We start from the raw sequence: 22,917 nt of genomic DNA on the forward strand, positions 1-22,917 counted from the left end.
ATGGTAAAATGTAGGTACCACAAGAACGTCAGTGTGGATTGGAAATGAGGGTAAAAGTGTCTAATTTGGTTCCAAGGTTTGAGAGATTGGCCATTGCCCAAAAGGAGTGCAGGCAGTCACACAGGGCCAGGCTTGGCTTAATGCTCTCATTACTGACTTGAAATTCTGAGTAACTTTTAAACAAAAGTCTCCACAATTTTTATGTTTTACTGGGCCCCACAAATTATGTGGATGAACTACAAGTAAAAATGAGAAAAATCTCAAGATTTGTGGATTGCATCAGTGATAACCTGCTTGTGATATTGTAAGATATATTGAGGAAAACTATAAAACATAACATGGGCTTTATTCTTATAATGCATGTGAATTACAATTATCTATTTTTTTTTATTTTGTTACATTTTATAATAGAAAATATTACGGAGACAGTAATTGCACTAAAACCACTAAATTTGGGGATGCTCTAATTCATAGCACTCTGGTAGAAAGAGTGGTGAAAAAAATAAAATCAATGTGTGTTGCAAGAGTTTAGAAATCACTAGACTCTATAAAGGAAAACAAAACTATTTCAAAGCTAAGTCAGCAAGTTTTTGTTGTTACAATGTGTCCTGAAACATGTAATGAAAAATTACCTAATCCATTTCTGCTTATTATTCAACTCTTTCCCATACTGTACAAAACAAAAATATTTCTGAGCTGTAGTTATCAGAACAGTATAGTATTGCCATAAAATAGATACCTATATCAATGGAACAGAATAGAGAGCCTGGAAATAACCCACACATATATGGTCAATTAATTTATGACAAAGGAGCCAAGAATGTATATTGGGGAAAGGACAGTCTCTTCAATAAATGGAGCTGGGAAAACTGGACAGCCACATGCAAAGGAATGAAACTGGACCACCATCTTATACCATATACAAAAATTAACTCAAAATGGATTTAAGACTTAAGACCTGAAACTATAAAACTAGAAAATAGATGGTAAGCTCCTTGACATTGGTCTGATTTTGTGGATCTGACACACAAAGCAAAGGCAACAAAAGCAAAAATAAATGGGACTATATCGAACTACAAGCCTTCTGGACAGCGAAGGAAACCAACAAAACTGAAAGGTAACAGAATGGGAGAAGGTATTTGCAAATCATATATCTGATAAGAGGTTAATATCTGAAATATACGAAGAACTCATACAATTCAATAGCAAAAGTACCCCCAAAACAATCCAATTTAAAAATGGGCAGAGGATCTGAATAGACATTGTTCCAAAGAAGATATGCAGACAGATGGCCAACAGGTACATGAAAAAATGCTCGACATCACTAATCAGGGAAATGCGAATCAAAACTAAAATGAGACATCACCTCACACCTGTCAGAATGGCTGTTAATAAATCAACAAACGAGTGTTGGTGAGGATGTGGAGAAAAGGGGACCCTTGTGCATTGGTGGGAATAAACTGGTGCTGTCACTATGGAAAAAAGTATGGAAGTGTCTCAAAAAAGTTAAAAATAGAACTACCTTACGACCCAGCGATCCCACTTCTAGGTTTCATCGGAAGAAAACAAACACTAATTTGAAAAGATATTCATTCCCATGTTAATCAGCATTATTTACAATAGCCCGGATATGAAAACAACTGTAGTGTCCATTGATGGATGAATGGGTAAACAAAATATATATAAACAATGGAATATTATTCAGCCATAAAAAAGAATGGAATCTTGCCATTTGCAACATGAATGGACCTTGAGTGCCTATGCTAAGTGAAATAAATCAGAGAAAGACAAATACATATGATCTCATATGTAGAATCTAAGACAACAAAAAACCCCAGATTCATACATATAGAGAACGGATTGGTGGTTGCTATAGATGGGGGTTGGGGGGAGGATGAAATGGGTGAAGGGGGTCAAAAGATACAAATTTTTAGTTATAAAATAAGTCATGGGATGTAATGTACAGCATGGTGATGATAATAATCCTGTAGTACATATTTAAAAGTTGCTACGACAGTAAATCTTAAAAGTTTACATCGCAAGAAAAGCTTTAAAAACACAGTTACTTTCATGTGTGATTTGAAGTGGATGTTACTATCTGTATTTTGCAAATGATGATACTAGCATTCAGGGTGGTTAAGTAACTTCCCCAAGGTTACACAGAGGAAATGTAAAAACTCAGGTTTGTCTCAGGTCCGTCTGACTCCAGATCTCAACTTTCCCTAATACAGTGTAGTCATGGAGCTGTATAACTAAAAGGAAGCAAAATTTCATGGTTCGTGACCTACCATGAGTCGGGGCGCCAACCAGCAGCACTTGTGTTTGGGTCCCGTTCACCATTACATAGCCACTTGACAAGGAGGTACCCAGTTTCCCCATTGCCTGTGAAATATAATCAATTAAGTACAGCTTAGAAAACTCTGTGGCGTCCACTCTCCTGAGGAGGGAGGGGCTGCCATACCTTGTCTCCAGAAATGGTAAACCAACTGTGGCAGTTTGGCGGGAAGTAGCCATACACCCGTCCGAGACTCTGTTTCTCATCACGAGTGTGGAACGAGTAGCCCAGACTGGAATGAAGCACACGGCACTTAACACTGGGGCACAAGGCCAGGAGCTGGCCAGGTACTCAGGCCCAAGGAAAGACAACAGTACCAGTCCCCGCCCCCCATTCCCCCTCCCTGCATGTCCTCCATCCTGCAACCCTAGGCATGGGAATGGGAGCAGGGAGGCTTTCAGAGAGGATGCTGATATCAAGGCTCTCCAAATATGAGGCCCACAATTCTGCCCCTAGCTGACAGCAAATACAGGGATGCCCACTGTTAACAGGCTGAATCCCGCCGTCCACCCCCTTCCACAAAATTCATATGCTGAAGTCCTAATGTCTAGTCCCTCAGCATGTGACTGTATTTGGAGATAGGATGTTTAATGGGTTAATTAAGTTAAAATGAGGTCATTAGGGTGGGCCCTGGTCCAATCTGACTTGTTCTTATGAGAAGAGGGGGAGACAGCATGGATGGGCACCCTGAGAAAAGGCCATGTGAGGACACACTGAGAAGCTGGCTATGGCCAAAACAAGGAGAGGCCTTGGAAGAAACCAACCCTGCCAACACCTTGATCTCACACTTTCAGCCTCCAGGACAGAAAATGAATTCCTGTTGTTTAAGGCCCCCACCTGTGGCCCTTCGTTACTGTAGCCCTGGAAAACTAACCTGTCTACCTCATTTTTAAACCTCGAAGAATTTGAACCTTGCCCCAGAGCCTTAGCTTTTCCTTGAAGGGTTAGAATTTCTTAGCCCCCTTTTCTGAACCCTACACTTACGGGGCTCCCACAGCAACAGGCACCTGCCCCTGGTGCTTGGCGGTCCCTGGGCCCCAATGTCAGCGCTCACCTACTGGTATTCTTCCAGGTCGGGCTCCCCACCAACAGCAGGGTTCTGTTGTTCACGCTGACGCCGTGAAGGGAGTACCCCAGCCAGGCGAAGTCTGCCTCGCCTCTCACCATCCAGTCGGCCGCCTCCACGTCCAGCTTTTCTACACAAGACAACCAATCCCTTTTGGTTCAAATGGGAGGACTGCTAGAGTGGAAATTACGGGCCCTTTCTGTAGGCTAATGAGAAACGGATTCATTCCACTTAGTTTTTGCCAGAACCTTTCTAGGCCCCCGCCACTGTTCCCAGGACCCCAACATTAGAAATGGACCTCAAATGTCACGTGAGGTGCATATCTAGAGCTCACTTCCACAGAGTGGAGGATGCTATTTAAAAAGAGCCCCTCTTGGACACTTCAGAGTGTCACTGGGATGCCCCTGGCGTTTCTGCTTACACTGGGAGACTAGGAGAATAAACCCATGGCACTCTGTGGATCTGGACCCAGAAGTTGGGTCCCTTTTTGAATATTCCGTGGATCTACTACTGTCACTTGCCAGAACATTGTAAAAATAAAAGACTGTCAGAAAATTTAGGTGAAAGCATATGGAATGAGGAAAAAAGGACATAAACCTATAGGTGAGAAGTCCCATAGATTAGAGCAGGGAAGGCCCCCGTCTTCCCCCCAGCAAGTATTACCTTTGTTGCTGTGGCCAGAGTCAGAATAAAATGCAGCCACAATCCCCTTCTGTTTCCCTCCGCCTGGTGCGAAAGGGGAGCCAATGACCAGATCAGGCTCCCTGTCTCCATTCATGTCTGCAGCCACGAGCGCCCAGCCCAGGTTACAGTACGTGTCCTTGGGAGGAAACCAGGAGACCACCTTTGACTCTGCCCTGGAGGCACTTAGGATGGGGCGTGCTAATGTCTGCACCTGGCTAAGGTGGTCAACATACCTGGCAAGAAATGGTGATGTTGGGGGAAGGGGACATGCTTCCTCTCTTGGAACCGAAGTAGACGTACACTGCGCCCTAGGCGAGGACAAACCCAAGGTGGCCATAAGGCTGGGTACAACCCAGGACCCTTAAAAATAGCAAGAGCGAGAGAACTGACGACGAAATCAGTCACCATCAGAGCTCTCCACTACCGGAGCTTGATGACGGACACAAGCCTGCCCTGTAGGCTGGGGCCGCGCTGAAGCGGTTCGGTTTTGTGTGTTAGTGTCCCTTGCGTCATACTAGAGCTCCAAAGCAAAGACCGTTGGTTTACCTTCGCCTTCCCAGTGTCTGGCTTGGGATCTGCCCCACTTAATTGCTCAGTTTTCGCAGGTGACTTCACTTCCCGTGTTCAAGGCCCAGCTCGGTTTCTGGCTCAGCCCATCATTCCTCTGGACATGAACACACTTTGTAGCTACCATTCGTGGCACCATTCGTTGGCCTTGGGACACACTCTGTGTTAGGACCAGTTCCTGTCTTTGACTTGCCTGTCTCCACCCCCACTCATTCCGCAAGCATTTATTTCCCATCCCCAGCCGAGTTCTCGGGAGGCAATGATGCGAAAGACCAACCTCTGTCCTCCCACAAAGCTGGCAAACAGGCAGATGACGCCACAACCCCGAAGAGGTGACGACACGTACGAGCTCAAAACACTATGTTAGGACCACAAAGTGTGCAAACCCAGGGAATACATAACACCCCCTGCAAGCACTGACATGCCACTCCGGCTGGGTCAGATGACCAATGGTTCGAGTGTTGAGAAACAGTGTGAGGAGGGAGGGGCAGGGGTGAGCCTGCAGCAGGTGACGTGGGGCCTCTGACCTCCGGTCACTCCTGTGCCAGCTGCTGCTACCTGGCTCTGGTACAAGCACCCGTGGGAAGAGCCCGTGGACTGGAGCCCAAGATCTCTGCCCTCAGTATGAAAAAGGAACAGACGGGTTTGTGCTAACAAGAAAGATCTAGAAAAGTACCTCTACTGGGGTGACAGGAAGTGATGCATTGGCTGGAATTTTTGTCACCTTTGCTATAATTCAGCATCATGGGAGGAAAGCTTTGGCGGCAAACACTTGCTGGAAATGGGAAACCCTTAGCCAGATTGAGGCTAGGGAGGGAGGAATGGGTGCTGCCAGGCAACTAGGGTCACATTAAGGACCCGAATGGGGAGCCCAAGTCCACCTACCCACAAAGTCCCTGGTTGTCTGCTCTACCCAGAGGCTCAGTCCAGCACCAGCGCCCTCGGCAGTTCCTCCCACCCTCCCACCCCTGCACCCAGCAGCACCCTTACCTTATAGGTGAGCTGCTCCGAGCCCACCGAGGGAGCTCCCACGGCCAAGTCTGGCACGCCGTCCTTGTTGAAGTCCAGCACGGCCAAGGCTGAGCCAAAGCGGCCTGAGGGCTGAAAAGGTACAGGTTGTTTCCCCCAGGCTGAGCCACGGCTTCAGAGAGCACTGCTGACACCCCGGGAGCAGACAGCCCCCGGGCCATCGTCACCCGAGGGCTGAGCAAAGTGCAGCAACCCATGACACATCCGCGACACACCAGCTGGGTAGCTCTGGCCTAGCGAGACATTTGGCCTGTCTGTCGGCCTTGAAGGGAAGACGGGGTGCCGGAAAGTAGAGGGTCGGTATGTTTTACGTTTTAGAAAATGGCCCAGCGTGCACTAGGCCCCACATTAAGACTGAACTCCTCCTGGAAAGTATCCAAAATAATAATCCATAACAGCAGCAAACAGGAGGATGTTTTGGAACCACACTGTCCAATGTGGTGGCCACAAGTTAAATGTGGCCATCATATTTAAAGTTAATTAACATTGAACAAATTCAAAGTTCAGCTCCTCGGCTGCACTGGCCACATTGCAAATACTCCAAAGCCAGTGCGCGTGCTGGCCCCACAGTGGGCGGCCGAGCTGCGGAGCACGCCCGGCGTCCCCGAAAGTGCTGTTGGGTAACACTGCTGTAGACGCCGCTCTAAGCACATTATAGGGACTGAGACAGGTACTTTCATTGCCCCCACTTTTACGGTTTACTGATGGAAAACTGAGTTGATTCAAGGACACTTTTCTTCCAAGATGAATTTTCTAGATCTTCTCCTACCGTCTAGAATCAGCCTAGACTCAGGCTGTGCTATTCTTTCACAACTTACATAACAAGGCAAAGTCTGCCACGTGACACACACACCCCATGTGTATTACATATTACATAATCTCTCTACGCCCATCTGCAATGGCTGTTAGGAACACGGCCCCTTTCTGCAAGGCAGGGACTTGATAAACAAGAAGGGGCCACTCGGGACACAAAGCGCCGTGGGGCAGGGTGGGGACCAACAGAGGACCCTCCCAACAGAGAACTGTTTCATTTCATCACCACCTGTGCACCCTCAAGTGCTGCCGTGGGTTAACCAGTCATTCCTAGAGAAACAGTCTTAAAGCAGATAAGCGCTTGGGACAGTCATCCTGATCCTCCACTTTATAGACAAGGACACGGGAAGGTTAACTGCAGACCAGGGCTAGAATGCAGGACTCCAGAAGGTCCCTTGCCCATGCCTTAATCTGTCCATCTTCCAAGTTCACAAAGGTCACTGGAGAAGAGGGCACGGAGCCACCTCCCTCCTTGCCCCAAGTGTCTTTGGGAGAGTTTATTCCCAGGAAGCAGCTGCCTCTTATTTCCTGTTTGTAGGAGCCCAAAGGATCGCACTTCACACAACACTCCGACAGGGGAATGGCTTTGTGAAGAAGAACAGAGATGGCTATATTTATTGTGGAACTTTCTCAGAGGCATCACAAGGTCCCAGAGAATGCCGTCCCCCTGGACTGTGTGACCTCACCCGCCAGCCAATTTAGTCACATCTCTCGGATTAGCGCAAACTAGATCAAAACCATTGTACTTGTCACTTTTTAAAGTATGTTCAGGCGTGCCATCTTATTTTGTCTTCACAGAAAGGTTTAGTGGCCTGTCTGGCACAAGAACCACGCTCTGACCCAAATCCAGGGTTCCTTCCCCTGATGCTCGATGTTCAGAGCACACAGTACCCCAAAAGCCCACACTCACCTGTGACTCGCTGTGGGGCTGGTTCTGCCCCTGCTGCTCCATAAGGCGAATGCGAGCGACAGCCCAGAGGAACCCCCCCCTGGACCCTAATGTGGACTCAATGTGGGACATTTGTACAATCATTGTGCAGTTTTCCCAGTGATGAATAACCACTTAAAACAGAGCAATGAAATCTGCACGAAGTCTGGAGTTAGTTAATAGTAATGCACTGATGTCGATCCCTTAATTTTGACAAGTATATCATAATTATGTTAGACATGAATGGGGGAAAGTAAGTAAAGAGGGTATGGGAACTCTGTACTCTTTTCAACTTTTCCGTGAATCCAAAATTCTTACAAAACATTGATATATATATTATTAAAAAGTTTTGTATTACCAAAAAATCACATCCTGATTGGCCACTGAAAGCATTTCTAAATAGTGTGTTTTCAGAAGGTGTTAGGCTAAAAGTTAATGATAGAATGAGATAAATGAATATGCTTTCAATGAAAAGTGCTACACTAGGCCACCAGCTGTTACTTTCATCATTCTTGTTATTGGTTATTCATCCTGGAGAATTTGCCCCAAATGAGAGCACTGGCTTACTGAGTAAAACATGAGGCGATGAGTACCTTACCTGGAAGCCCTCGAGGACCCCGTGGGCCTCCTTGTCTAGGTCCAGGTCGATGGGGGGCAGGCCCAGCTCGTTGCCATAGATGAGGTACACACGCCCCACGTGTATGTGGCCGGGGCGGCTGTAGCCTGGGGCGCCCACCACCAGGTCACCGTGCCCATCCTGGTTGAGGTCAGCCGAGGTCATTGCCCTACAGGGACAAAGAGAGAACCTACTGGAGTGTCTGCTGAGAACTATGGGTAAGACTGTCTACTTGCTTCTCTTTCTGGAATCCAGCACTTTAACTTCCTCTTGCTGATTTTCCATCCTGCACGGCCATTGTGAATATTTACTCTGAAGTGATACTGTGTGTGATTCACAGTCTTGTTCTATAATAATAATAATAATAATAATAATAATAACAACAACAACAACAACAACTGGACAATTCAAGTCCTCTGGGCATCTCTGGGCCATGTAACCTGAGCAGATGAAAAGCATCCTCTCAGAGCATCACATCCTATACGTAAAACCCAGAGCAGAAAAGCACAATGCCAGGCTCCTCCTCTGAAACCGTCCAGCCAGTAGCACAGTCTGCTTTCTGATCAGCCCAGCTCATTTCAGTCTGTCACCTGATCAAAGACAAGCTGTGTTAAGTACACCTTTTCATTGCTACCACAGCTACAGAGGGTGCTTTGTACTGGGAAAAAATTCAATGGCCAACATATGTAGTGGATGTTTGTAAACAAGATTTCATGACCTACCAGATACAGAGATGGACAAACCAAGCCAAAGGTTCAAATGCCTCTGGTGGCCTGGAAAGACCAAAAGTGCTTTACTTATTCTAGTTCTTATTGGCCACATGAAGAACACATGGCAGAACAAGGGAACAAGAGAAGGATGGTTTCTAAAAGGTGTGATGCCTGGTAAAGGCGCCAGCCACCCATGCCTTGGAGACACTGCTGGTCCCTGCATTCCTGAGGTGGGACACTGGCCAGTGATGCCCTATGAGGACCTCTACCTGGCTGTCCCACACCCCACAGCATAACTGTCAGCCCAGCAGGGAGCCTTTTCAAAAATCTTTCAGGAAGGCAGCCAAGAAGAGCCACTGTCCATAAGTGAATGGCCAGAAAGACAGCATTCACTTCCCTGTGCCAGAGCTGACATACGAGTGAGCCAAAGAGAAAGGGCTGTCGGTAATTGTCCCAAGAGAAATGCAATATCATTTGACTATAAGAAGTTTGGTCTAAAAAGGAGGTTTCACCAAAACCTCCAGAAAATAGTTACTTTTCCATCCTTGGGCTCAGTGTGGGCTCATTTTTAAATTAAGAGGATTCTCTAACATCATCTTTATAAAGTCACCATGGTGTACTAGGCTCTTGCCATATGAAGCTATAATATTCCAATCAACATATAACTATCTGCTTTTATTCTTCTCATGCTATTCGACTTCCCCCAAATCTGTAACAATTAGCCCAAGAACATTGAAGCTTGACAAATATTCTATAATGTGTCATTGTTGTGATTATTTGGTAATGTGAAAGCTCCTGTTTTAAACACATTTTGACAAATTTTTAAGGATATGGTTTTATCTTTACAATAACCACTAAGTTAATGGCTTTGCTGATGATGAACTGATTGGAAAATAAGGTGGTAACAGGTGCTATTTGATACATTTGTTGAATGACAGAATGAAATGAACACTGATGATAATGTGCAGGAATCGGATGAACTGATGCCTACCAGCCAAGCCTCGTATAGGGAAGTGACAGGAAGTAAGATGCTAAAGGGCTGGAGACGTGCTTCAGTGGCCGCTGAGAGCTGCCTGTAAATATCATCCGGATGTTCCTTTCCAAAGCCTGGTACATAAAGGACAGGGAATCCTGAAACAGAAGAATGACAGATAAAGACACACAGCATCAGCAACAAAGCTACTGTGTCCTGTCAAAGAACTGGACTTTTGTAAAAGAAACGAGTTTTTACAAATGCTAGAAAATAAAATATGGATTCCTATCAACAGGTAACATCACTTAGGAGAGTGACATCGCTCCCCCAACATGTGCTGAGCTATGGTAGTTACAGCCCTGAAGTCGGGGCCGGCATGGAAAGAGCTAGCTGGGCCTTAACCTCGACCAAAAAAGTCAGGATGGGCTGTACCAATTTGCAGAATGTAACTGAACAAAATCACTTTTATGGACTAAATTTTTTTAAAAAACAAGTCATGTAATCTAGAATGTAATTGTGTGTGTATGTGTGTGTGTGTGTGTGTGTGTGTGTACATCTCCTTTTTTTTCCCTCCAGTCAAAGGAACTGTAACACCAGGAGGCTGAAAACCTTCCAATCCACACCCAAATTAAGAAGCTTCGAGTCCCAAGAAGTCTGGCAGGCGTGAGAGGCAGGCGACTGTACGAGAGTGACTTGGGGGAGAGCACACCCCTGAGCTTGGGATGCTGAATCACTCTCAACACAGTTACTGCAAGGATGCAAACTGGAGAGGCCCTGAACAGCCTGGTCGAGCACTAGATCCACCCGAGTTCAGGGGACACAACTCTCAGTTCACCCAAAGGTGACCAAACAAGAGCAGCATCAGCTCAGAGCCATGGGGCAGCCGGCGGTGAGGCATGAAGGGCCCTGCAGGAAGTAGCTGTGTCCGTTCCTCCCCTCCAACCCCTCCGGCAGGCCATCCCCAGGCTGCTCACCCTGATGCTGAGCCCTGGCTCTCAGTTACCCCGGAAGCACTGAATAGGCTCCTACTGTGTGCCAGGCCCCGTGACGGGCCTTGGGAATATAAAGTCCTTCTCTTCCACAACATTTTCTTTTGCAAAAGAGACAGATCCAAATAATTGCAAGACAAAATGGCACATGCTTTGACAGGGGTTCCTAGATCTAGGCCCAGCTACATAATGTGCAGAGCCCATCGCAAAATGTAATACGAAGCCCCTTACTGAAGCTTGAAGATGTTTAAGGCAGTGGCAGCTGAGCACATAGCCGGGGTGGGGCTTGCTGAGCATGGCTGCAGGGCTTCTGTGTGGCCAGGCGGCATGCTCACAACGCAGGTCCTGCCCAGGCCCTCGCCCAGCTCCCGGAGACGCCACTCACGGTGCCATCTAAGTGCTCCCCCGACATTAGGAGCCCCGCCACAATCCCACACCTACTTACCTTCCTAACCCTCTCCTGGCACCTTGTGTCCCTTGTCTTGTGTTGCAGGCAAACCAGATTACTCAGATTTCCAAAATCCTGAAACTTTCCCAACCCACTGCCAGAAATACACACTCACTGATGAAATACTACCTACTATTCAAGGGTTAACTCAAATGCCGCCTTCTCCATGAAGCCTTCTCTGGTAGCAGGGATATAATTTTCATCATAGAGGCTAAGTATCCCCCCATCCCACCATGGTACTTGTTGCATTCTGTTCACGTCTGGTTTATTTTTGTATGCCTCGCTCCTATTAGCTTGACATTTTCTAAAGATCAGAGTCTTTTGGCCTTTCATCTCATTTCCCCCCAGCAGAGTATCTGACACTTAAAGACGAGCTCGTGGATGAACCGCATATGCCATGGCATCCTTCAGCTGGGGCTCTGCACAGGGAGCGTTTGATATTGCTGGCATACTTTGCGCTAAGGACCAAGCTAGACTGGCCTGGGGGCCCAGGGCTACCTTGGACACCAGCAGACTTGCCAAAGGCCACTGAAGTCCAGACTCGCATCTCAGGATGTGTCTGGAACAGACCAGATTTGGAGGCTGAGGATCTGTGCTGGCCTGGCACATGCCCAGGTGACTTTTGATGAATGATTAAAAAGCCAGTGGCTCCATGCAAGGTATCGCAGGAAGCAGCATAGTCTTCTCTCTCTATGAAAAGTGGAAAATTCTTACCGATGTCCAGGAATCCACACTGAAGGCCACGCCTCTTTTGGTATAATTTATATTCTTTTCGGTATTTTTAGTTAGAGAAGCAGTCACATTTCTATGAAAATAATTTTTCTGTACTTGTGAGCTGTTAAAAAGAGAGAGGAACAAAATGGTTAGGACAGAGAAAACAACAAACCCGAATCACTGAGTTAATAACATAGTCAAGTTAATCACAGGTTAAAAATCCATAAAGTTTCAACATCTGAAAGATGAAGGAACAGCAACACATAAAAAAACAAAATTTTAGAAAAATCTTCATAGGAGAATCCAAAAAACCTTGTAGTAAACACATTTCCAAGGTTTAAAAGCCTGTCCTTGTAAAAAATATTTCCTTAAGTGTAAAAGGTTTGAATTCCTTCCAAGTCCCTAAAAAAGGCAAAGGTACTTCAATATTCCACACACACACTGTCAAGAAATAGGTCTACGGCTGTTTGAGAAGCTGGTACACAGGTGTACTGCTTTATCTTTAAAGACCTGCCAGAATTAATTATATGTTAAAATATATTTACAAATGCATACATTTAAACCAACCTACACAAGCCAGGTGCCTAGAGAAGCCAGACAGGTTTTGGGAATTACTGAAGTGGAGGCCAGGCAGCAGGAATGCACGAAGGGGCCTGCGTGGGACACCCAGCCACCAGCGTCCGGATTCTCATCAGCTAGATCTTGCAAGCCCAAACCAAAGGCATTCAATTCAATTAAAACAAACAGAAAAACGACTTAGTTCAAATAAACGGTGGAGGCTTAACTGAACTCTTTCTGTAGATTTGCAGTTGTTTTGAAGCTTGAAACTTTCTTACTCTAGGACCTTTCATTGCAATGCCCTCTTCTCAAATACCTCACTCTTGACCACCCTTAAATATCTCACTGAAACATCACTTCTCCAGGGAAAGCTCTCCTGGGACTGGGTTGGGACACGCCGTGGTACATCCCAGAGTGCCCGGCATTTTCCTTCCTTACACATGAGAGTATTTACATGCTCTTGTTCCGTGCCCCCCCCCCCCACAGGCCACGCATCCACAGGAGCAGAACTGTTTCTGCTGTGTTCACAGCATGCTGTCTAATCCCTAAACTAGTTCCTGGCATCTAACGATGAGGAAATAATTTATTACCAGGACTCCTCTGTTATATTTTATGATAAATATAACATTAATACAGTTATGAGGCTGGTGGTTGGTATCTGACTCCAGTAGGGACACCACCTCCCAGAATTCAGATCTGCCTCTCCCTCTGAAACCACCTGAGAGCTCTTCTCCCTGAACCCTGCCTCACTGATCATTGCTCTTTCAGGGTGAAATTTGGCTAAAGTTTATGAGTAATAACGATGATAGAAATAATACCATTTAATGTTTACTGAGCAACTTACTAATGCTCATCGCTTCATGTCCATTCTTGGGCTTAATTCATACTATAATTCTGGTATTTTTCCCCATTTTGCCAGAAGGGGAAGCTATAAGAAAACAATCAAGCAACCAGTTTAAAATCACCCAGCCATAAATGGCAGACCTGGAATTTGAACCTCCGTCTACATACAAATCACGAGCTTTCAGTATCCACTGAGCACCCCTCCAGGTAAGATTCTATTTCTGGGAACCATTTTGGAATCCACTTACCTCTGGGGCTTGGTTTGCCGGCCACCACAGGCAATGAACAGAGGGTTCTCAGGCAGGTTGCAGTCACTGGGGAAACAGTCAAATGAATCAGGCATTTCTTTTTTTACCTTCTAGTCAAGCACAAATTTTACTGAGACTCAAACCACCTGCAGAAGCCCTAAAGGTGTGGAGGTGCTCATTACTTAGCCAGACAGGACTGGTAAGATAGGACTGGTTAAAAGGTCCAGCCACATTTCCTTAGCTATTTGGAAAACCTAATCAAAACAAACACCACAAATGGGTTCCAGTTTGGGGATCATTATACATGGACTTTATAAAACATATAAACACAGGTCATTCATTTTCACATGGCCACATATTATAAATCCTTCCAATATAAACTGAACTCCCTTCTAATAATAATTATAATACCAGTAGCCAATATTTATAAAGTACTTACTACATGCTAAACCATTTACCTGAGTGATCTCATCTTTTCCTCATAACAGCTCTATAATAAAAGATGAAGTCTTACTGTCCCCATTTGTAGATGAGAAAATGTAGCTTAGGAAGTCTCACCCACTTGCTTGAGATGACTCAGAAGTAAGGGCAGGTCTCTCTAATTCTAAAGCCCATCCTTTATATGCATCCACTCATATGCACCCAAAAATCCGCGGCCAAAAGAAAGAGAGCCTGGAGTTTGAGCCAAACTTATGACATATGCCTGGAAGCAAGATCTTAAATGCTCAGCCTGGAGAGTTTAGCCGAGGTTGATTTCACTATTAAAAAGGACATTTCTATCGAATTGTTTATCTCTGCCAAATTGTAACTCGCTGAATATTTACCAGGCTAATGTCCAAGGCTGGAAAGGAGGATCACTGGCCCCAGTTGCTGGAGCCTGTGGAGAGAGGACACGCCAGCCCACAGCATGGGTTCCCTCAAAAGAAACAGATGGAGCACATACCGCAGATTGTACGATATCTACTTCTCTAGTGTGAAACCTGAGAGACATCGGCAAATCTAACTAGATGGAAACTAGATAGTTTGGTTCCTTCTTGATTAAGATAAGATGAGCACTTCATGTGCCTTTTTCTTTTCATTTGATTGGTTGAAAACCCTGAGAGCTCTTTTGGGGATGGGGACAGAAAGGTAGGGAGTGATCAGGAGAAGTAGAGTAATAATTCACCTGGTCCCATTCTCTAACATGAAGCCCGTTAGACGGTAAATATTAGTGGACCAAAATGCCATATCATCCAGTCCTCCAAGGAAATATTCTTGGAATTGTTCCACCAGAAATGGGGACTTTCTAGAATAAGTGGGATAAAGCTATGGCAGAGAAAAAGAAAAATAAGTTAATAAATAAATAAATCAGGTGCTTCTCCTAGTATCTTTATAATCCTTTACATTGAGATTTTGAAAGATAAAGCCAAGCCTCACCTTGGAAACAGCCAACATCTCACCATACCTGCAACATAAAAAGCAATTTTGACTATGACTTTTGGTTTCTGCAAACAATGAAGTAATTAATGAAGAGAAGGTTCTATCACCATGTATCCACCATCATGCAACCTTCTTTGAATCAACAAAATCCATAAATCCAAAACCACTTTGGAAACACAACCATCGAAATGTGTGCTAAGAAAGTCACAATACAACCAGTGGCAAATCTACTCTGAGGTCACACTTACATTTCCAAGAACTGAAGGTAAGAACAGTCAACAATGGCATTTTTGGTGATGACAGATTGGCCATAGAGTTTCTTATAAATTCCCAGTAGATCTTCGACAGGCACATACCTGAGAAAAGCATTAGAATAAGAGTTGTGTGATTCTGAAGTTGAAGGTAACAACAGCAGCAACGACGGCTTCCAGTTATCCCTTGACGACTATGTGCCAGCCTCACAGAGAGGACTGCGCATGCATTGTATGTGTATAATCCCGCCAACAGCCTGCGTGACTGGGACTGTCATACTCCCACTTTTCACAGAGAGAAATAAGGCAGCACAGAAAAGTTAAAGAATTTGCTCAACACTGCACGGCAAACAGCTAGTGCCTTAATCAAATATGTATGAAAGTACATTCGAAGATAAGAAAGTATACAGTATAAAGGAGGTATTTAATTTTGTGAATTTGGAGTTTGAAGAGCAATATCTTTTTATTCTTTTGAGTTGAATTAGTCTCAAGAATTATTATTTAAAACACACACACACACACAAATGGCTTCTCACTCCCAATATTCTACTTCAAGTCTACAGTGTGAGTTAGTAAAAGAGTTATAAGTCAAGCTTTTGAGTTCACAAATATTAGTTATTTCAGTTGAAAGAGCAGCATCTTAAAAATTAGATCTATACTGAGTCCGCTTTTATCTTCATTTCAAAGACCTTAAACTATACCAGACAGAATCAAAACCAATAAGACCTGATTTTATTGAAGAATCTATTGAAGTCCATTTTTAATAATTATTTTTCCATGAGCACAGAGATAGTTTTTCCAATAAAAACAGCTTAAAAAATATTTTAGGTGAATCACCAAATTAGTAAGAAAGTGAAAAACTTCCAAAGGCTCAAAACAAATTGAAACTGGAAACTTTAAGAGGTGAGTAAGTGGGAAAGCCAGATTTTGCCCTGAGGTTCTGCCAAACCCTGGAGACGTGGAGGTTTTTTGATGGCTACATGGTATGCAAGAGACGGGAACCACCCATAGTGGGCCATCTCAGAGGACTCTGAGACTCATGCAGACTACACCCCTGCATGAGTGTTAGCAGGAAATAAATCCAACATGCTAACAAGGACAGCAAAGAAAACTGTCCTACTTCATCTTGGCAATAGATAGAAGAGGGGAAAAAAATCTCCCCCTAGGAATAGTAACCACTACCCAGCCCCACAAATGTTTTGTCCTGCATCTGTCCTATCTGTACATTCAGAAAAACTTAGCAAGGATCAAATGTAACTTGATGTGCTCACAGGTTAGTAGTGGCTCAAACAGCCTGCAGAGGCCAAGAGAAATCCTCTTGAAAAATGCAATTCTAACTCCATCCTCGAGTACTCCAAGCCCCATGGAATATAACCTAAAGAGGACCAGAAGCCCCATGACACACCATTAAAATGAACATCAAATCCAGTGCAGATGGCCCTGTGTGTGGAATTAGAGGGACCCCTCATGCTTCTGCTTTCACCACCTATTCCTGGGGTTATCCGAGGCCAGCTGGCCTCAGGTCATCTGCAAGTAATTTGCTGGTTCTGGACCTCCCATAGGTCTAAGGCAGCTGGACCAGGGATAGGAGTTGGCACCTTGCCGAACCCACAAGCTCTCCTTTCTCTTTGGTTTGTAGGCACTCCTCCCAATCCACACTCAGGGGCTGGGACAGGGGGACAGACTATGTCACACCTTCTGACTGCTCAGTAAACACTCAAAGGAAAAACAAAAACCAGTATAACCACAATGTAGCTACAGTAATATCTGATAAAGTAGAAAGCAACAGGTGTTAATAGAAATATAAAGAAGGTCACTACACATCACAATAAACGGTTCAATTCACCAGTAAGATATAAGATTTTGAAACTTGAATTCCTAACAATGTATCCTCAAACACCCATATAACAAACTTTGACAGAACTACAAGGAGAAATTGAAAATATCCACATCATAGGGAGATTTTTAAACAAATTTCTCTCAGTAATTACTAGATTAACCTTATAAAAAATAAATAGCAAGACTACTTATAGCTTACAATCTGATTTAAACAATAAATTTAATAGGCTTGAGCTAATAAGCACATATTTATAATATTAAGCAAAAATTTGAGAATTAACATTCTTTTCAAGAACATATGGACTATTTCCAAAAATTGACCATATAATAGACTTTAAATCAAGAATGGATGAATTTCATAGAAACCAAAAAAAAAATAGAATATATGAATAAAAATTAATAAAGGGGGAAAATGAACATAAAATAGAATCAATAAAGCCAAAAGTTCACTCTTTAAATAATAAAACTGAAAAATGTTAGACAAGATTAATTGTTTAAAAACGGAGGAGAAGGCAGGATAAAAAAACATTATGGACAACAAAGGAACACAGTACAAATAAAACAAGAAAAAAAATAAGATATTATGAACCTTATTCCAAAATCTTTAAACACTTAGATGAACTAGAAAAGCCCTAGAAAAATATAAAACTCCTTAAAACGAAATTGAAAAACTGTATAGTCCTATAAGCATTATAGAAGTTTTTTTTTAAAGTCTCTACAAAGACAGCAGGCCTAGATAGCTTGACACACAAATTCTACCAAACGGTCAAGAAATCAAAGTTCAAATCTCACACAGACTTCCAGAGAATAGAAAAGGAAGGCACACTCCCCACTTCATGATTCCATGAAGCCAGCATAACCTTGACATCAAAATCAAACAAGGGCAGAAGAAAGGAAAATCATAATATAAGCTCACCTATAAACAGAGATACAAAAACTTTAAGCAGCAAATATAAATGTAACAAATGCAAAAAAAAATATGATATATCATTGCAAAATTGGTTTCATCCCAGGAAGTTGATTTTATATTAGCAAATAGATTACTATAATTTTCTATAACATTAAAAAACAATTATCTCAACAGATGCAGAATAAGAATTTAATACATATGAAATTGATTTCTAATAAAAACTACTAGCAAACTAGAAATAGAATGAAACTCCCTTAACTTGATAAAAGTTGTTTACAAAAGCCTACAGCAAATATTACACTTAATGATGAAAATTTGAAAGCATTCTCTCTAAGATCAGGAATAAAACAGTATACCCAATATCGCCACTTCTATTGTACTGGAAATAATAGCCAGTGAGATACAGCAAGAAAAAGAAACTACAGGTATAAAGATTAAAAAGGAAAAGCAAAATTGTACAAATAAAACAAGATTATAAATTGTGAGTCTCTGGAAAATTCAAAAGAATCTCCAGATAAGTTACTAGAATTAAGATAGCTTAGAAATGTTGCTAGATACAAAATCAAAATTAGAAAGTCATTTGCAATTCTGTGTACCAGCAATCATTTAAAAAACATAACTGGACCAAAAGTTGCCATTTATGGTAGCAAAGAAAAATATAAAGTAAACTAAATCTAATAAAATTTGTAAGATCTTGATGAAAAAATTATAAAACTTTAAATTCATTGAAGAAGACAAATAAAATACATAACATATTAATGGATAAGTGGACTCAACATTGCGAAGTTGTTAATTCTTTCCAATTTAACTCTAGATTCAATAAAATCTAATCAAAATTCCAAAAATATTTTTCTTGGAACATACCACTTCATTTGAAAGAGCTAAAGCAAAGGACTAGGCAATGTACATTTAAAGAAAAAGAACAGGTTGAGAGACCAGCCGTAATAGATGTCAAAACATGGTATAAAGCCACCATAATTTTAAAAAATAGGTATTTCTCAGTGATCAATTCGACCAATACAACATAACTGAAGGCTCAGAAACTGACCCATACACATACGGGATTTTAATTTATGTCACAGAGGTCATTACAGATCAGTGAGGAAAGGGTAGCAATGATTCTGAGACACTTAATCTCTATAGGAATATATAAGATTAGATTCTACCTGAGCACATACAAAAAATCAATTCCAGGTAAATTAAAAATATAAAGTTAAAAATAAAACTGTAAAAGCTTTAGAAAGCTAGGTAAGAGAATAGCCTCACGTTCTCAAGTTAGGGAAGGATTTTGTCAAAAGTAAAAGTACAAAAGAAAATACTGATATATTCGACTACATTAAAATTAACAAATTCTGCCATGATACACTATAAAATAAGTAAAAACATGCCACAAACTATAAAAAGATATTTGTAAAAAATAAATAATAAACTAACAAAAGATGAGAAGCTCTAATAGACAAAGAATACTCACAAATTAAAAAGACAAACAACCCAACAGAAAAATAGGCTAAAAACTGAAGATCTTCACTTTAAAATCAAACACAAATGATCAATAAATTATGAAAGAATCTTCAACCTCATTAGTAGTCTGGGAAATGCAAATCAAACTTTAACGAGATATCATCACGTGCAAAACAGGTTAGAAAAACTTAAAAGTTGGACAATACCACGCATTGGAGAATGCAGAAGCAGCAGAACTATTTATACAAAGCCAATCAGAGTATCAACTGGAAACAGCATTTTGAAAAAGAGTCTAGGATCACTTAGGTAAACGAAGCATGCGTATGTCCAACGACCTAACTATTCCACTTCTGGTGTTTGAGAGAGTCCCCTCTGGTGTACAAACATATGTACAAAACTGTTCATAGCAACACTATATGTAAAGCAAAAATGTTTCATATGACTTATGTATCTATCCACATTAGAATAAAGTCATACTGCTACATCCACACAGTAGGAGTGCATAGTGATAAAAATGAATGCACTGTAGTTCTGATAGTTCTGCATATCAATGTAATTAAATCTCAGAAACATAGTTTTAAGCAAAAATTTGCAGAGTGCACACTGTGTAATTCTATCAAAAGTGAAAAGCTATGCAATATTTTACATATGGATACATCATATGTAGTAAAACTAGAGGGAAAAGTGACAAAATGGTTAACAGGAACCCTAGGGTAGTGGCCACCCTGTGGGAGAGAAGGTGATGAGGCGGATGGAAGGTGAGCGGCTCCTAAGATAAAATGAGGCTCTGCTTCTTAAACTGGGTGGTAGCTACTCAAGTGTGCCTCATCTCATTATTTTATGTATTTTCAGATATACATTCTTTACTATATTTGGTAAAATTCAGATATTTTTTCAAGAATCTACTTTGATTATTCTATTTTCAGTTTTACTCTTCAAAATTTACAAATGCAGAAGATTCCTATTGACATTGCAAGTTGTATTTTCTAAGGAAAAAAGGGTCAAGCTCCTAAATGCCATTTAAATATCACATATTTAAATATACATTGCTCTTACCAGTGCCGTGAGAGGTAGTTAAAATTAAACTCAAACTGGCTCAATACATCTCCTCCTGTGGTGGGAGAGAAATAGTTACATGTGGTAGATTAGTGACCGCATAGAGTAGGCTTCTTTCTACACAAATTTGCACAACCCAGTTTATCAGTTCTTCGCATTCTTACAAGTTTCTGTTCATTGTTTTAGGTATTGGCACGTCTTTAAGAAAAAAGTGACCTTTTAAAATCTTAGCGAGTGAAGTATGAATTAAAAAAGAATCACTCATATAATCAAAATGTTTTTTACTTTAAGGAAAGATGGATCATAACGGTTCTTTTAAATAAATACCACTCATCATCTAGTTTGTATATTTAAAGGTAATTTACTATAGGAAAAAATTTTAATCTGACATGAAAGTAAAGCTTTTCTAAAATTACTATGTAAGTAAATGATAAAATGTGATTTAACAAGAAAATACACATATACACAACTTTTCAGAAGTACATCTCTATGTTAAATGAGGTATTCCTGTACTCTAAATGAACTGCAATATTCAATAGAAAGCAGTTAGCATATGCTACGGGCAAGATCATAAAAAACATATTTAAGGTACAGTAGTGACTTCATTACACATAAAATGTAATTACCACAAAAGAAAATTTTGCAAATATAAAGAAACAGTACCAAAATCACCAGCTGCATGCGCCTCAGAAAAGGAGCCGTGAAAATCAATCTGAGAAAGAAAGAGAACCATGTGGTATAGATCACAAGTTGTAGCCCAACTCCTACCCCACAAGCGAGTGAATAGTGGGGAGGTGACAGCCTAACCCAAGGAAATGCTGAGGATACATAGTGGATGGGCTCAGTTTTCAAAAAACCATTTCCTTTTATCATTTTATCTGTTAAAAGAAAGTATATTGGCAGCTGAGTTGTATACTTACTGTCTGGTGGTAGGCAAAGCTGCCATGGGCACTGAACCTAATAGAATATCCACAAAATCTCTACTGAGTCCAAGTTTAAGCTTCTGGCAGAATGGTATTAACATCAGTGAATGACCAGAGGGAACTTCCAGAAGCTAAGTCACCAGGTAAGAGCAGAGTGTTCAGCTTTTGGGGACATGGCATTTTCATATAGAAAATTAAAAAGGAAAAAAAAAACAACCACATGGAACTATTATTTTAAATAGAACCAAGTAGTAGGAATTCATATTCTTATTAAGATCCACAGCTTGAATAAAACATAAAATTTCTAAAATATTGCCGTGACTAAAACAGGACATCACTTCTGCCACTGTTTTCAGTGCACGCTAGTTGTTCTGCCCACGCGGATGAACTTAGCCAGGTACCAGGAAGAGGAAGAAGCATGAATGGGACAAGATGGATATCTAACGAACACGCTTTGGACAACAGATCTCATTTCCATATGACATCTGAATAACCTAAAGTTCTCCTTTCCATTAAGAAGGTCCAGTTCTGTCCTTGGGTATGACAGCTTCACTCCCATAATGCCGTTACCCGTAAACACAGGCACTCACATCTCCCATTGTCCTGAGGAAGCCTTGTTCGATGCCCAGGCTGTGCCAGCTGACGTCCGCCACCATGTGAGATGTAATTCCAAACAAGAAAGCTACCAATTTCTCTGTGTCCTGCCAAATAAACAAGTTAGAGTGGTGTGTCTGGGTGATTTTACAACACTCCTATAGAAAGTTTTAATAAATATGAATTCATTACCATTATTGAGACTTAACAACAAATCAGGGGCAGGCACACTGCAGTGTCTGGTAACCAAAAAGCACAAAGGACTTTTTGACATGGTTTGGAGTACCTTGGAAGAGTAATTACTATTGGAGCAAAATGACCAAGTGACAGACCTAAATCTTTAAAATAACTTATTTGAGTATTAACCAGCCATCTCCTGTGTCCCATGTACTGTATTTGACATTATAGGTCCAGTGGTGATCGACCCTCACAGAATCTGGGGGTGTGTGTGCAAATGGGGTCAATGCAGGTGCAGAAAAAGAATGAGAGGGCTGTGCCTACCTTCTCCCAGGGGAGGGGGTAGTTCTCTCGGATATAATGAATGCTTGCGTTGAGAAATGGAGTCCAGTGGGTGCGTTCAGACACACTATGAAATTGTCCTGACAAAACAAAGGCAAAACTCAGGATTCTTTCTTTAAAAATAGGAGATTTCCAATCAAATCTTCCACCACCACCTGCTGAGTCCCTTCTCCTTCCCTCCAAGCCTCTTATTTTTTCTATGAATGCAAAGGAAGCCTCTAGAACAGAAGAGCCACCAAAAGAGAAAGCAACCTAAGCTAGCTCACGGCATCTCGTATCACCCGGGCTGCAACAGAGGCTGGAAGGTGGGTATCTTTGTTGACAGGAAGTAGTTAATGTTTCTTTTTAATAATGATTATTACACAAGTAATAAAGGAACTGAAATCATCCATAATTGCATCACCCTGTGGCAACCATGATGAAC

The 22,917-nt window shown here is 42.0% G+C and overlaps 1 protein-coding gene across 4 annotated transcripts in view; it reads right to left on the reverse strand.

Moving 5' to 3' along the window:
* The window catches only part of GPLD1 (glycosylphosphatidylinositol specific phospholipase D1), a 49,920-nt gene that overhangs the window by 11,148 nt on the left and 15,855 nt on the right, over positions 1–22,917 (reverse strand). For all 4 annotated transcript variants that reach the window (XM_016140902.2, XM_016140900.2, XM_016140898.2 and 1 more), the window contains 17 exons: positions 22,476–22,573; positions 21,971–22,081; positions 21,121–21,169; positions 20,458–20,512; positions 15,189–15,296; positions 14,938–14,965; positions 14,687–14,826; positions 13,522–13,587; positions 11,873–11,993; positions 9,740–9,879; positions 8,021–8,207; positions 5,643–5,753; positions 4,319–4,393; positions 4,065–4,221; positions 3,390–3,531; positions 2,462–2,567; positions 2,289–2,382 (listed from right to left, as the gene is read on the reverse strand). In XM_016140902.2, coding sequence (XP_015996388.2) covers positions 2,289–2,382; positions 2,462–2,567; positions 3,390–3,531; positions 4,065–4,221; positions 4,319–4,393; positions 5,643–5,753; positions 8,021–8,207; positions 9,740–9,879; positions 11,873–11,993; positions 13,522–13,587; positions 14,687–14,826; positions 14,938–14,965; positions 15,189–15,296; positions 20,458–20,512; positions 21,121–21,169; positions 21,971–22,081; positions 22,476–22,573 — 1,788 coding nt within the window. The remainder of the gene's footprint in view (positions 1–2,288; positions 2,383–2,461; positions 2,568–3,389; positions 3,532–4,064; positions 4,222–4,318; positions 4,394–5,642; positions 5,754–8,020; positions 8,208–9,739; positions 9,880–11,872; positions 11,994–13,521; positions 13,588–14,686; positions 14,827–14,937; positions 14,966–15,188; positions 15,297–20,457; positions 20,513–21,120; positions 21,170–21,970; positions 22,082–22,475; positions 22,574–22,917) is intronic.

This window comes from Rousettus aegyptiacus, unplaced genomic scaffold, assembly GCF_014176215.1.
Source record: "Rousettus aegyptiacus isolate mRouAeg1 unplaced genomic scaffold, mRouAeg1.p scaffold_m13_p_17, whole genome shotgun sequence".
Taxonomy (NCBI): domain Eukaryota; kingdom Metazoa; phylum Chordata; class Mammalia; order Chiroptera; family Pteropodidae; genus Rousettus; species Rousettus aegyptiacus.